The sequence below is a fragment of the Sebastes umbrosus genome, chromosome 6 (genome assembly GCF_015220745.1).
Source record: "Sebastes umbrosus isolate fSebUmb1 chromosome 6, fSebUmb1.pri, whole genome shotgun sequence".
NCBI lineage: Eukaryota > Metazoa > Chordata > Actinopteri > Perciformes > Sebastidae > Sebastes > Sebastes umbrosus.
The window spans coordinates 14,848,685-14,863,739 of record NC_051274.1 but is presented as its reverse complement, the minus strand read 5'-3'; the positions used below and the strand labels follow the sequence as shown (position 1 = coordinate 14,863,739).

At 39.4% G+C, this 15,055-nt stretch overlaps 2 protein-coding genes across 4 annotated transcripts in view; one reads left to right on the top strand and one right to left on the bottom strand.

Annotated features, from left to right (window-relative positions):
• Nucleotides 1–3,103, top strand: part of LOC119489363 (SAM pointed domain-containing Ets transcription factor-like) — an 8,268-nt gene extending 5,165 nt beyond the window's left edge. Inside the window, exons 3-6 of one of the 2 annotated variants that reach the window (XM_037771680.1) lie at nucleotides 1,051–1,248; nucleotides 1,408–1,452; nucleotides 1,580–1,714; nucleotides 1,982–3,103. In XM_037771680.1, coding sequence (XP_037627608.1) covers nucleotides 1,051–1,248; nucleotides 1,408–1,452; nucleotides 1,580–1,714; nucleotides 1,982–2,160 — 557 coding nt within the window. In that variant the 3' untranslated portion in view covers nucleotides 2,161–3,103. Of the gene's footprint in view, nucleotides 1–1,050; nucleotides 1,249–1,407; nucleotides 1,453–1,576; nucleotides 1,715–1,981 lie in introns of both variants that reach the window. The other variant, XM_037771679.1, reaches the window with a different exon arrangement.
• Nucleotides 3,104–3,339: 236 nt separating this feature from the next.
• The window catches only part of LOC119489757 (protein kinase C and casein kinase substrate in neurons protein 1-like), a 40,520-nt gene continuing 28,804 nt past the window's right edge, over nucleotides 3,340–15,055 (bottom strand). For both annotated transcript variants that reach the window (XM_037772550.1, XM_037772551.1), the window contains 6 exons: nucleotides 13,475–13,630; nucleotides 12,083–12,258; nucleotides 9,381–9,501; nucleotides 9,195–9,301; nucleotides 7,667–7,881; nucleotides 3,340–6,069 (listed from right to left, as the gene is read on the bottom strand). In XM_037772550.1, the coding sequence (XP_037628478.1) occupies nucleotides 5,960–6,069; nucleotides 7,667–7,881; nucleotides 9,195–9,301; nucleotides 9,381–9,501; nucleotides 12,083–12,258; nucleotides 13,475–13,630 (885 nt within the window). In that variant the 3' untranslated portion in view covers nucleotides 3,340–5,959. The remainder of the gene's footprint in view (nucleotides 6,070–7,666; nucleotides 7,882–9,194; nucleotides 9,302–9,380; nucleotides 9,502–12,082; nucleotides 12,259–13,474; nucleotides 13,631–15,055) is intronic.

Sequence of the window (15,055 nt, the reverse complement as noted above, 5' to 3'; positions counted from 1 at the left end):
TTTTTGCGGTTTGGTTTGGTTAATAAATCTTCCCCAATTTCGTTTAATCACATATCCTTTTAAGGTTCTCTATTCAATATCCTGAGCATTAATATAGCAGCAAACAACTATTTGCTATTTAAAGATATAGAGGAGGTCTACCTGAGCAGAGAACGAAGTAGCTCTCCCTCTGTGTGTGTTGTAATTCAAGCTTCTCTGTGCTTTGTTCACATCGCTGGGGTGTGTTTTTAGTGGATGTAGCTCACGATGCTGCTCTCCTCCGGCGGTTACAGTTGATAACGCCGTCCCTAACGATGGCGTCATTACGGAATCTAAGCATCCAACCTCTGGTTCCCATTCAGGTTAACACTGTTAGCTCTGTCAGCAGTGTTGTCGTCGTTTTCATTGTTAGAACTGTTAGCACCATTAGCTGCGAGCCGCCGGCTCAGCCGTCGCCATGTTGAGAGCCATGCGGAGGCTATAGAAATGCTCCCAATCTCGCATTCAGCACCTTTAACATTTGGTTCAGTTTAATGTCAGTTTAACAGTTTACTCAACTTGTCAAATTCATTTCCGTCAAACTTTCTTCTTTTTTTGTAACATCTTTACTAGCTGCAGCAGTCTTTCTAAAATTATTCCTGACAGTTACTCCAATAATGAAAGGCGATTCACGCATAACAATTAAAAACAACAATGACAAGATTGAAGCAACAGAGCCAGAGATATACAGATTTTTAGTCCCTATGGGTCAAACTCTGGATTACAGAATAAAACCAAAACCATACGTCTGTTAGTGACCTATTGAACTGATATTTTCATGTTTTCATTGGTGAAAAAAAATGGTTGTCTAGAAGGTACCCCACAAATTGTAAAAACTTGCAAAAACTGCCCAATGACCTTTCCTAGCCTTAACCCTTCAAGGTCAATGCCTAACATTAACCACCTCGCAAGAGTTTTGCAATTTGCGTCTTACCTTCTAGCCATAACCAAAAATAATGTGACGATTTAAGGTCTGAACATGTTGGGAGCGGTCTAAAATAACGCCTCATCTCTCTGTGTTTCTCTCTTTAGACCCGTTGGACTGGAGCAGTGGGCACGTTCAGAAGTGGCTCCTCTGGACCGAGCACCTGCACAGGCTGCCGCAGGTCAGCGCCATGTTTCAGGAGCTGAGCGGGAGGGATCTGTGCTCCATGACAGAAGCAGACTTCAGACAACGCTCCTTGCAGTTTGGTGACATGCTGTATGCTCATCTGGACATCTGGAGATCTGGTAAGAACAGGAACACGGGGGAAATGAACCTACATCAAGTTTTACGGTTTGCAAATCAGGAAAGGCTGATTGTGAAGCAAATGCAGTGTGACCAACAGTATATATATTCTGTTTGGTGTAAACTGCTACATGATTGTTTTTTCTTGTCTGTTCCTTTAGCTGCAGCAATGAAGGAGCGCTGCCCACCACAAGACAGCAAATCTGGTAAGTTCTTGGTTATAACTCGACTTCAATACAGCTAACTAAAACAATGATTTCACTGATTAAAATGCTGAGGTAAGAGAAGGTGAAAGTGACATCTGGTTTCTGAAAATTTCTCCTACGTCAGCAGCTGATGATGATTCCTGGCCAGAGGTGAGGCGTAGCTACCCCAACCAGCCCATCCACCTGTGGCAGTTCCTCCGAGAGCTGCTCCTCAAGCCTCATAACTACAGCCGCTGCATCCGCTGGCTTAACAAAGAGAAAGGTGAGGTGATATCACATTATAGTGTGTTATAAACCATTTATTAAATGTTTTCATGCTGATTATAAATGCTAAATAGGGGTACTTAGAGTTACTTAAAAGAATAGTACAGCATTTGGGGTTTTGTTTTCTTGCCAAGCGTTAGATGAGAAGATTGATACCTCTCTTCTTCACATATAGCTTATCAATCTTCTCAGCTAACTCTCAGCAAGAAAGCAAACAAGCACTTCAAAATCCAAACTGAGTATATTTTCTTTCTTCTGTCCAAAGGGATTTTCAAAATAGAAGACTCAGCTCTCGTGGCCAGGCTTTGGGGCATCAGGAAGAACCGCCCAGCTATGAACTATGACAAACTGAGTCGCTCGATACGCCAGTACTACAAGAAAGGCATCATTCGAAAGCCCGACGTATCACGCAGACTGGTCTACCAGTTCGTCAACCCCGTATGATGAAGACGATCGGCCGATTGAAACGAGCTGAGAGGAACCAAAGATATGCTGGACATACAGTAGGAGTAACACGAACTCTGAAGCTCGATCGCTCATCGCAGATGTTTCATTTCAATTGTAAAGACTGCCTACTGAACTATGCACTCCTGCCTAGCATCACTCTACTTTATTATTCCTAATACTGATTTTATTTTATTTGTCTTTAGCACTCTTGTTTGAAATGTACTTTTTGGTGTGATATTTGGTTTCTCGAAAGGACGCGTATGTCTTCTAACTATGGAAACATTTAAAAGAAATAATGCTTATTTGCTTTCTTGCCTTGAGTTAGATGAGATGGATATCCGTACAGTACATATGTAGCTAACCAGCTGCTGGCTCCAGCTACATATTTAACATAGCCTGTGAGAGACATCAATAACTCTCGGCAAGAAAGACAACTAACGTTATTTCCCAAAATGTCAAACTATTCCTTTAAATCCTCTTTTTTTAACAATGACACTTCCTGTTATTCCCATTCAAGTGTCAGAATATTTAGAAGTTGCAGAGCAATGCCAAAGTAAGTGAATATTTTATTAAACCTGCCTTAATGGATAATCCTTTTGACATTTCTATCTTTGGGATTTGTTCAGGATCCAGAATAAAGCAATATATTACCAAATGTTGTCTCCTTTAAAAGGTGCTAAATGCAAGATTGGGAGCATTTCTATTGCCTCCGCACAACGGCTCACAACATGGCGATGGCTGCTACCATCTCTAAAACTATGGCAACACTGATGACAGAGCTAACAGTGTTAACCAAAGGGTGGGTGCTTCGCTTCCGCAACGGCGCCGTCGGTTTGGACGGCGTTGTCAGCCGTAACCGCCGTATGAGAGCAGTTCAGAGTGGCGGTTGTGAGCTAGCCAGTGGGGCACGCTCACATGCACTAATAGCATGCGCGGCTGGCCCGGCTATGTCAACGAAGAAGGAGAAGCTCAGATTACAGACACCCACAGAGGGAGAGCGACTTCATCCTCTGCTCAGGTAGACATCGCTCCTCCATATCTTCACATAGTAAATACCGTAGTTGTTTGCTGTTATATTAATAACGCTCTGGATCGTATGGAGCATATTTAAAAGTAGAATCAAGAAACTATAATAAATCACTGTGCATTCCGTACAAAAAACACACGGACACTAACTTTTTTCAACAAACTTGTTTCCCCTTTCAAACCAATATCGCAATATTGACACCATCACAACAAATTTGAGTCGGGTTTTTCATCACTATCGTCATTATTATCTGTGATCATAATCATCTTTATGCATATTTAAATGAACTTCTTGTTACATCAAGATGAACAGGCACTACACCAGTTAGGAGATAAAAGTACATCACTAACTATGAACATACATCTTCTAGACCGCTAATATAGGGTTTTCACAACGTGAGCTGCTGTCCCCTGTGTGCATAAGGAATAGATCGTCAACATAAAAAAGCATTTACATGTACACCTTTTTACTGCCTCAACATGGTTAGGTCTCATTTTTCAATTCAACACAGTTGTACAGTTACAATAGAATATAATCTTTAAATTACATCATCATATACAAATCTGACAGCGTGGGATAACGTCACGCTTTTATGATACACTGACAATTCCATTGCAATGAAAGTCATATGATATGGTACCTATTACTTAATATGTTTTCCATTGCTGTTATTTTAATGAATCACATTTACATGTATAACACTACATTTTGTCTTAATAGTCAATCACTTGCATTTTTTTTTTTTTTTTTAACTTTTTTCTGTTACATTTACACAACTCATACACACTGGATGATGTTTTCCCCCGAAATATTAACCTGGTAATGTGGATTATGTGTCTGAACTTGCGTGTTTTCGTGTATATTGTGTGTATTGTATGTATGTGTGTGTGTGTGTGTGTGTGTGTGTGCGTGTGCATACGCGCGTCGAGGAAGTGGGACAGCTTAATGACAGGAGTCCTTTTTGCTATGCTGGACAGCTTTACTCTAAGACACAACTTGTGAGCTGGTGATGTGTTTTTCTCCTCATGTGTTGAGACCCAAACCTGTCAAATCCTGTTCCAGACACAGAGCTAAACACATCTGACTGCTGTTGGTCCGGTGAAATTGAAAAACTTCAGGACAACTAAGTTATAAAAAGCATCTCTCCCATCTAATCAGAGATTTAGGTGCAACTCGTAGCGAGATAAATCACCAATCAATGTCTGATGAATGCAATTCCTGCTGTGAATTTAATTTCTATGGAGTAAGTTAATTTAAAAACAACCATGTAATGCACTGTGTAACATCTTACATGCAGTGCAGTACTGGTGACAAATGTATTCCCTGTGTCGTTGCGCGGTGTTTTGCAGACAAATGAAGTTTGGGTGGACTGGGAGGCAGCTACAAGTTGATCCTCGCTGAAGCTGTTTTCACATGTGATACGTGAAGTTATTGCATGGAGAGAAAACAGATAGTTGATGGTATTGGGTCATTCTTTGGCTCAGCGGGGAAACGGGCCACATAACTAGTGCTTTTTGCTAGGTAGGGCTTTAAATGACGGTGGAGGACCATGTTAAAACAACACGCCCTCTCTCGAGCCCGAACACTAGTACATTCATGTCCTGTTGAAGAGGCTTCGATCTTCAGACAACCGTCTGTAGCACAGTAACGCACTAACACGCCTCCATTGGCCCCACGCTCTGGAAGAAAAGTGCCCGGCACAGGCATTGTTCAGAACCCACCTCTTACACTGCAGCGGCAACCCTCAAGAAGATGACTTGATCCGACTTCGCTCTGAGGGAATATATCACTCTTGTTAGCAGTAGTGGATTAAAATGAGACCTGAATTACTGAACCAAGAATGAAAGCTTCTGCAGAAACTGTGTATCCTTTCCTTGGATTGCATGGAGATGATATTGTCGACGGGTTTGTGATGCTAAGAAAAGAAAAAATGTCAAAAAACAAAAACAAACATAAAACCAGTTCATCAACAAGCTTCCTTTCATGAAGACAGAAGCATGTCCTGAAGAATGCGATGCTAAAACGTGAACTCTGCATTTGTAGTTGAAGTGTTGCATCAAGTTGTAGCCTAAAACGTGGCTGCAGGATTCAGGGAATGCAAGTTTTTTTTTTGCATAGCGCATGCTGCTATGCAAAGTTCAGAAACAGTTAAAAACACATAGCACTGCACACACGGGAAAAAGAGGTTGGACCAAATCACAAAGAAAAACGAGAAAAGAAAATTAGAGGATACTGTTTGTGGTACTTTTAAACACTACACAGCATTCCAGATGTAAGATGACGACTGACCACACACAGCATTAAAAATGCTACACAAAAATGGCATCACACTGTATATACACAATGCAGGTTAGAGAAGCTCGTCTTTGTCGAATGGGTGTAACTGATTATATTATCTTCCCATTTTCACAAGAGAACACAATGCAGAATACTGCAAGTTTAAATAAGCTGCATTATACGTTAAATACAGCTACACAGAGAAGCAAGGTGTTCCTGCACTGTCTCGATGTTATAGTTGAGTGTGTATATACTGGAATAGCTGCTGCTCCTGTTTTTAAATGTGTAAGTCCACCCACCCCCAAATGCTGGATAAAATATATTATACTGATATATTGTCTTTTAGGTTACTAAGTTTTTATTTAGGCAAGACTGCTTGGCGCATCTGTTGGGCAAGGGATGTGTTGCTCTTAAGTCTCTGGCTATGTGCGGTGCGATTGGACGGGACAGTTCAAGCTGCCTCCAATGGCGTGTCCTTGTCCAGTAACGGGACTAGATCGGCTCGACATAATTGGCCGGGTACAGTCCCTCTCGCCCGTTGTCCAAGCGACCTCTACACCAGCCTTGCTCGTCTTCGTCCTCAGTCTTGATCAGTTCGTCACCTGTGAAGGAGACACCACTCCTTAATCAACACCCAGTCCTGTGTCAACTAGTGGATCTATAGTATAGTATAGTATAGTAAATCTGAAATCTCTAAATACCGCTCCACACTGTGTGATTTGTTCTATTTCACAGTCCCAGTCTCCCCCACTCCCAGTAAAATTTGACCGGATGCAAAAATAATTTTTAATCATTTGGATTTTTCTATTTTATCTACTCACTTATAAGGTGAGGTACCCTGTGGAGCTTTTGACCACTAGCGGCACTATGAAACAATGTTTGTATGAGGTGTTCCCTGTTTTGTTTGTTCACATGCACGAGTACGAGCACATGTGACGCGATACAATTCCTTCCAATGGTTTCACGCTATTTCATTCATGTACAGGTGTGCAGGTAAAGCGTCAAGAAAAGCAGCAACGTGCCAACAAAATGCAGAGAAGAAGAAGAAGAATGCACAACAATTGCAAGTTAACATGAATGCAAACAATGCAGGTTTTCAAATATTCAAAATATCAGCTTTGAAAATGTTTTCTGAGGAAAGAGGTGCATTCAACACGTTTGATAGACCTCAAGGACGAGTTTTGGTGAGCAACACTGAACGTAGAAACTTTGTTTACAAGGAAAGCCTTCAGGGCACCTTTCATTGTTTGTTCAAAAAGATCAAAGAAACTAAGGGAATGCCGTCATAAGAAGTCTTTAATGACACTTTAGTCATTGCCAGATATCCCTAAGGTGAATTCAAAACTCAAACAGTGTGGTTAAAAATAGGACCTGGATGTGCAGTATGGGATTCTGGATGAAGATGCACAGCTGTGGCTTCTTCAATAGTTATTTTTCTGTGCAAAAGCCTGTCTTTAAATTGTTAGTCATGTCACCGTGTGGGGCTCTGAATCACTTTTTCACACCATTTCCCAAAGAGCTTGTGTTAATTGGTGGCAAGTGCCTGTAATTTGTTTTCCATGTGGCTATTATTGACTAATCACTGCTATCTCTTCTATAGAGGAAGGGAGCTTTAGAATAGAAACCAGGACACAGTTGGTGATCGTTGACCACTTGTGTGATGCCACAGCTTGTAATCTTATCATAAAATTACAATGTCCCCGGGGCCCTTTATTGACATCAACGGGTGCGTTCTCCTTTGTTTGTGTTATTGTATGACTTTCGAATCTGAACTTAAGTGGCATCCACAGCAGTACATTGCTTAGCTTCTGTGTTGGTACTCCTGTCTGCTTCTCCAAACTGGGAGCATGCAGACCGCCATATAAGTTATTGTAATACACAGACTACAAGGATGTATATATACTGTACATGTAGCAGCGTCATCACGCAGAAACCTATGTCAGGTCACGTGGGAAAACGTTTTTAAAAGGGCTTGGGAAAATAGCATTTTGATGCTAAAACATACCTACTTTGACCAAAATTTGAATGTTCGCATACGAATACATAATGAACACCACCGGGAAGCTACAGAATGATATAACAACCTCAAAAAGACCAAAAATAATGGACTTGCTCTTTAATAAGTTCATAAATTAATGAGTAAACACAACTGTATGATAGTAGACAAAATCCTATCTTCATCTGGTCACTGATAATTACCTGCTTTGAAGGTGAGCTCATCCTGTTCCTGGCCTTCATAATCATAGAGAGCACGGACACGGACCGCTTTCCCAGTGCTGGAATCTTCTTCGAAAGAATTCCCGTTCCCGCCGTTCCCACCGCTCCCGCCGTTTTCGTTGCCGGAGTGCGCAGCGGGCTGCTCGTCATCGGACCACTCAGTCGAGTAAGCTTGGTTTTTCTCATAGCTGCTCACACTGGAGGGTAGAAGAAATGCAGGGTGAGATTTGATGTTAAAAAATTAAACACTAAAAGCATTTTTAAAGCCTTTCTAATTGTCAGCAAAACCCATGAAAAGGTCAAAACCAACGATGAATTGATCCTACCAACACATATCATCTGTGTAGCTTTTTCCGCTGTGCTACAGATCTACACTGTTAAAAAAAATAAATTAAAAACCCACCAATACATTTTACTATACCTGGCAGCCCCTCTTATCTTATTTTGACCGACTGACAGTGCTTCCCTATGATTAAAACCACTTGTTTTCTTTGTAGTATATGTTTTGATTTTAATTGGAGGTAGTGTATTTGTGCAGACTAATGGCATATGAGATGTATTTATCTCCATCAGCTAAAGAGGATGACATCATAAAGTTTAAATTATGTGAACATAAATGACTACGAACATTTAATTTGTCCATTTGTACATGGTGCTTTGTACGTGATGTCACTGAACGCATCTTGTATGAAGCATTGAGTATTTTAAGTAAAGTTTATCAGCCTATTTTATCTGTAGTTTGGCATTTATCCTATAATTATTATTATTGTCAAAGTGTACTTTATTTATTATTATTCATTTTATTTTAAATGATTTTTGTTTACCTTATTTTCTTTTCTATTTTTCTATTTAATTTAGTTTTTTGTTATTTATCTGTTTTTGCATCGGCACTGGGTGAAGGCTTGTGGGGAAAAATACCAAAATATAGAGGGATATGTTACTTCCAATAAATTATAACGGGGAAAAAAACATCAATAAGCCTCACTGTTGCACTGGGAGACATGTTCCTTCATCATGATGAACATGGGCACTGTAGTTTATTTTGAATTGATCCCACATACACCGTCCTGCTGCTGCTAATACTCACTAAAATGCAAAATCTGCAGCAGAAAATAGTCCCCAATTAATTAAGTTTTTACTCCGGTTTAAGTAAAATGTATTAAAAACTAGAGCCCGCCTTCTTTAGAAAATTATTTATCCTTTTAAAAGAATAAAAGTATATATTTGTGACCCATTTTTAAAGATGTGTGTATTCAGTAGGAACCAATGGGCTTGGGAGCGAGAGCCACAGGGAAGTCAGAACGTATTGAGAGAAACACAGCACAACAAAAACACAAATATCAGTATAACAAGTATAACAAGTGTTATCCTTCAGGAATTTAAATTGGACCAAAATAAATATTAGTTCCCTTAAATACAAAAAGAATGATGCCATTTGTCACAAAATATAATTTGATTAAATAGTGTTCTTCAATGTGATCGATGTGAATGTAAACAACAGATTACTGACCTGCTACGGTCACCAGGTGGAGCCACATGGTCGGTGCTCGGAGTGGGTGGGGCTCCGTCTGGTTTCTTCTTCTTTGGAGGAGCAGCGGCCTGATCTGGGTTGTATTCCTGGAGATGAGATTGAAAGGAAACACATGAAAGAAGCAGACTAAAGAAGAGGTTTGTGTATGAAGGTTTGCCGTTGTACCTCAAATGCAGGCCAATTCATATGCATCTCCGGGCCGTGGTTGTTGCTGAACCACTTCAGGTCCTCTTGTGTGTTTGCAGCAAGGATGGTGCGCTCCAGTTCTCTGTATATTGTGGCATAGCTGAGGATAGGAAAGTGGAACAAATGGTGAGGATGAAAAGTGCCAGCAGAGACCCGGTGGTGCTGCCAACTTGGCGACAGAACCCACAATGTAGTTCAAATTCTGGGTTGAGAGAGATCCAACGTTGGGTCATGACAAGACTGAAGTGTCTCCCTGAGTTTTCCGCTGAAGCCTTCAACAGCTGAAGTGTTTGGCCTGAATAATCCTAATAATCCTTTACAAGGATATTATTGTTTATGTTGCCACAGTTTTCCCTTATCTCTGCAATGTGTCATAGATTAAAAAAGGGCACTTTCACTTTGTAGTTTTATTAAATAATTTACAGGATAAACTGATCTGATAAGGTTTTATATATTAAAGCAATACGTCACCCACAAAATGACTGAATTTTTTTTCCAAAGCTGGGACATTAAATAAACGGATGCTGTGTTGGATTGAGGCACACAGCCCTTTTTTGAAAACAGTAAATGTAATTTTCATAACTAGATTTGGAAAAGATGAGGTTATGTTCTTTATAAAAGGCAATGATATACTGTAATGTCTGGCAGTAGAACAAATGCCTCTCTGTGGTTTTATTCAATGATCCTGGAAGAATATTTAAGCATGTAGCATATAATGTTTAATTTAATTAAATTCAAGCCAGTACAATATTCACTTGGCCTCACTTGCACTGTGTTGAATCCAGGAAACACACAAATACTGTTATACTGTTAAAGACTTTATCTCATTAAACTAAACAAGCCAGTTTCTGAGTGGGCTTTTATTTTCAGTGGGCATTTATATAGGAGTCATTACAGTTGTAGAACATAATATTCATTCACAGAAAGTTCCTAACATGCAAAATTTGTATTAATTTAAGTGGAATCTGGCATTTCTTTCCGGGATAACTTGCAGTTGCACAATAAAAAGCGATTTATATATATATTAGGACAACTTACGTTTTTTTTTTTAATTAACCTCTTAAAAATCTGACGGGCTGACGTCGGGCTATGCCGCTATTCAATCTTTCTGAGGTTGCAGCTGGCTCAGAGTGAAGATACTGGTATCATAACTAGAAAAAAACTAGAAAACCTAAGGAATCCATTGGTACCAACCATGTCAGAATAGCTTCCAACTAACTTTCGTAACGCTCCAAACAAAAACTGGCATGGCCATTTTCAAAGGGGTCCCTTGACCTCTGACCTCAAGATATGTGAATGAAAATGGGTTCTATGGGTACCCACGAGTCTCCCCTTTACAGACATGCCCACTTTATGATAATCACATGCAGTTTTGGGGCAAGTCATAGTCAAGTCAGCCCTGGACACACTGACTGCTGTTGTTGCCTGTTGGGCTTCCGTTTGCCATGTTATGGTTTGAGCATATTTTTTGTGCTAAATGCAGTACCTGTGAGGGTTTCTGGACAACATTTGTCATTGTTTTGTGTTGTTAATTGATTTCCAATAATAAATATATACATACATTTGCATAAAGCAAGCATATTTGCTCACTCCCATGTTGATAAGAGTATTAAATACTTGACAAATCTCCCTTTAAGATACATTTTGAACAGATTAAAAATGTGTAATTAATTTTCCATTAGTTCATGTGATCAATCGCAATTAAATATTTTAATCGATTGTGTGTATAAATATATATATATATGGATTCATTTTATCTGCTTTTGTGTGGATATTAATATATTATATTTATGCCAACTAATTATTTGATGGTTGAGGTGGAAAAAGCACTGGATTCAGTGATAAATAAATTGGAAAAAACATAAAATGATAATGCTTATCTTATTCTATGTATTATGGACACCCACAAAAGCAGTTTCTCTTAAACTGCTTAAAACTGAGCTATTGCATGTTTTCTTCCCCAAAAACCAGCCGTTCAGATAAACACAGGTGAGGTCATGTATAGTAAAGGACATATCCAACGTGAATGATGACACCAGTCAGGATGAATCCTCTAAGCAGCAAAGGGCTTGAATCACCTACGGTAACAAAAAGGCACGTTTGGTTCAAGACCCTGAAAAGCACTTTGTCGCGGGTCCCGGCTTTGTTGTCACACGCAGGTTAAAAACAGCCCCGAATATGACAAGCATTCACTCTGAACAAAATTCAGTTTGGCAGAAGCGTCATTGGCTGAATAATCAATTAATTAGTGCTGCGAGTCTCCACGCTAATGAGAAATGCATGCCTGGTTGAGAAGTGTGTTGAGATTAATCAATTGGAAGCGAACTGTGCTGAATGTGACACAACAAATCAAACTAATCTATTATAAAATGTGTTTGCAATGTGATTATTTCTGATTAAAAGTAAAAGGTACAGTATGCAACCATGTTCAAAGATGAACTACACTGCAGGGACTTGATGCTGTAGCAAGAAGCATACAGAGATGGTGGTAAAAGAAAAGAATATGCAGTAGGCTAAAATGCAATCAATACATAATATCAGATCACATGAGGAAAAAGAGGTCTGTTTTACCTCTCATACAGCATTCTACTAAATCACATGTCAGAGAAAACACAGTCAGCGATCGTAAACCAGCAGCTCTATGAAGCCTGAATAAAACCGCCTCCCTCCGCCCAGCTGACCTTGGGTTCTCGGTGAGGTTAAGATGGCGTTTGATGTCCAGGAATGCCTCCTTGAGGAAGGTCAGCCTCTTGACTTCATGCTGCTGGCACTGGTCAAACACCTGCTCCATGCACTCCATGTACTGCGGGGTGCACTTATTCAGCTCCTCCAGAGATTTCTCATACTTTTCTTTAGCCTGAGACAGAAAACAGAAACACACTGATGACTGAAGCCTCTGTGGAAAAGAAACCAGTGACTGGTTTAAGTATTATTTCTATTTTAATAACTGGCTTATTAAGTAAAAATGATCCCAAATGTCCCTTTGAGTTTGCACTACAAATCATCTTTAAAGGGTTTATCATTTCGCTGTGGCAATGTTGTACAGCTAAATATCTGTTCCTATAACCTAAAACATTACATTACAACTACGAAAACCCACTTTTGCCTTTACACTGCAAACATATATATAACAACTAGGGCTGTCAAAAATAATGTGATAACAACGTATTAACCATTGTCCATTGGTACCAACCATGTTATACTAGCTTGACGTGAAGGAGGATAAATAAAGCTCCAAAATTACACTAAATTTTGGCGAGGGAAAAACTGGCATGGCCATTTTCAAAGGGGTCTCTTGACCTCTGACCTCAAGATATGTGAATGAAAATGGGTTCTATGGGTACCCACGAGTCTCCCCTTTACAGACATGCCCACTTTATGATAATCACATGCAGTTTTGGGGCAAGTCATATACAAGTCAGCACACTGACAGCTGATGTTGCCTGTTGGGGTTGAGTTTGCCATGTTTTATGCTAAATGCAGTACCTGTGAGGGTTTCTGAACAATGTTTGTAATTGTTTTGTGTTGTTAATTGTTTTCTAATAATAAATATATACATAAATATGCATAAAGCAAGCATATTTGCCCACTCTCATGTTGATAAGAGTATTAAATACTGGACAAATCTCCCTTTAAGGTACATTTAACAGATAAAAAATGTGCGATTAATTTGCGATTAACCGCGATTTACTATTTTAATCGTTGACAGCCCTAAAAACAGCATAACACCATTAACTGTTTAGTTGAATACGAATATGTCAAAATAACCTGATCAATTAGCCTGATCAATAGTCATTTAAAACCCTGCCAGGTCACTAATATAAAGCTGCAGTGAGAAAGAGCCTTGGCCAGCAAGACAAGCAATGATGACACTTTCGTGTGTGTTTGCACAGAAACATGTCCTTCACCTACTGAACAGTGAATGTGTTATATGTATGTGATTTTGTCTATTTATGTGTATTGATTTCCTGAGCAGCAACCTGCTACCAAAAGATAACTTTTTTTTATTTCTTTCTTAACATCTTTGTTTTCACTCTTCTTCACTTGTTTTTTTTTTCCGGCCTTGTTTTCACCTTCTGCGCATCCTGTTTGCATTTGTCCACTTTCTCGTGGAGTTTCTTCTGCTGGTCTGCTGTGACGGAAGCCTCAGTCTTGCCGTTGGCCTCTCGGGCTGCAGCCAGCTTCTCCTCCTTGCAGGCCATGTGGTAGGTTTTCTTAGCTGCCTCCATCTGTATGTCCAAACACAGGCTCTGTCAGTATTTCACAAACATTTTGAGCAAAATAACACAAGGAAGTAAGCCACATCAACTCATCTCCATGTAGGAATGGCCTTGCCCTGACACAATGCTAGATTTCAATGTGATTAGTATATATAACTGCATCAATTTGATGTCCTTATATCCAAGAACAGAGCCTTATTTAGCTATTTAGGGTAAACAACCAAAGCGAGTACAAACATAAAATATTGCTACTACTTGCTGCAGTTCATTTTTGTTTTTCAATATCAATGCACAAGTAAGGAATTCACGTTTTCCACGAAGAGACTAGAAACCCCAGTTAGACTTGTGTCTAATAGGGAAAAAACCCTCTCATATCATACAGGTCCAGCACCAAAGCAACAAACCCAAACAACCTTGAACACAGTGCTATATCAACGGTTTTAGGCAGTGAAGTTAGTATCTTCAAAGTGTCTCCCTAAGCTGAAAATCAAGACTTGGTCCACTGACAATTAATTAGTGTCTGACTCTGTTGCCTCAGAGTTTTTGTTTGAAATATCACATGCAAAGGGATGTATGTTAATATAGCTCTCAGAGCTGTGAATCAGGAAATGTGCCAGTGAAAACACCATGGGTGCAGCCATAGACGGTGTCATGGAGAAGCTCCAGGTTTGGCCTCTAGATGTGATCATTAGTATAGCGTACCTCTCTGCCGTTCAGACACTTGTTCAAATTCAAAAATTCAAACTCAAACATAAAATAATTAATATTTTACATTGACATATTATCACCTTTTAAAAGGTCTTATTGGCAACATTTTTATGTAGACAAATATCTATTTTTTAAATAATACATTCACAGAGCCTTTAGAAAGGTGCCGAATAGAAGTTTGGCTTTTCCTGAAAAAAATAAATAAATAAATAAATAAAATAAATATATATATTATGACTGTGAATTAATCATTTAAACCATTTTGGCGGGTCCAAAATGAATGTTTTGTTTATCTCTGTGGAAAATATCTGATGTTTGGTTTTTGACGTTGGTATCATGTGGTATCTCTGGGTCGTCAGTTAGTGTGGAAAAAATTGATAAATGGCTGAGATTGACGGTAAGTGCCTGGCAACGACTTGTTGTGAAGTGAATGTAATTGACCGGGGAGGGAGAATATTTCATCTAGTGGCTGAATGTTATCAATGTTATCAATAGCACCTTTAAGCTAGATAAGATATAGTAAGTTAGTAAGTATGGTGAACTTGTTAGCAAACAGTTGCTTATTTACACAACCAGCAGTTACAGAACAACATCATCATTCATTTGGAGTCGTGTTTTTGTTCTCTACCTAAATTATCTGTCTCTTTAGCTGCTAAATGTTCCACTATCGTCACCAGCTAGTCACTAACTGTGTCTGTCTGCTGAGCAGGTGCTGAGCAGGTGATG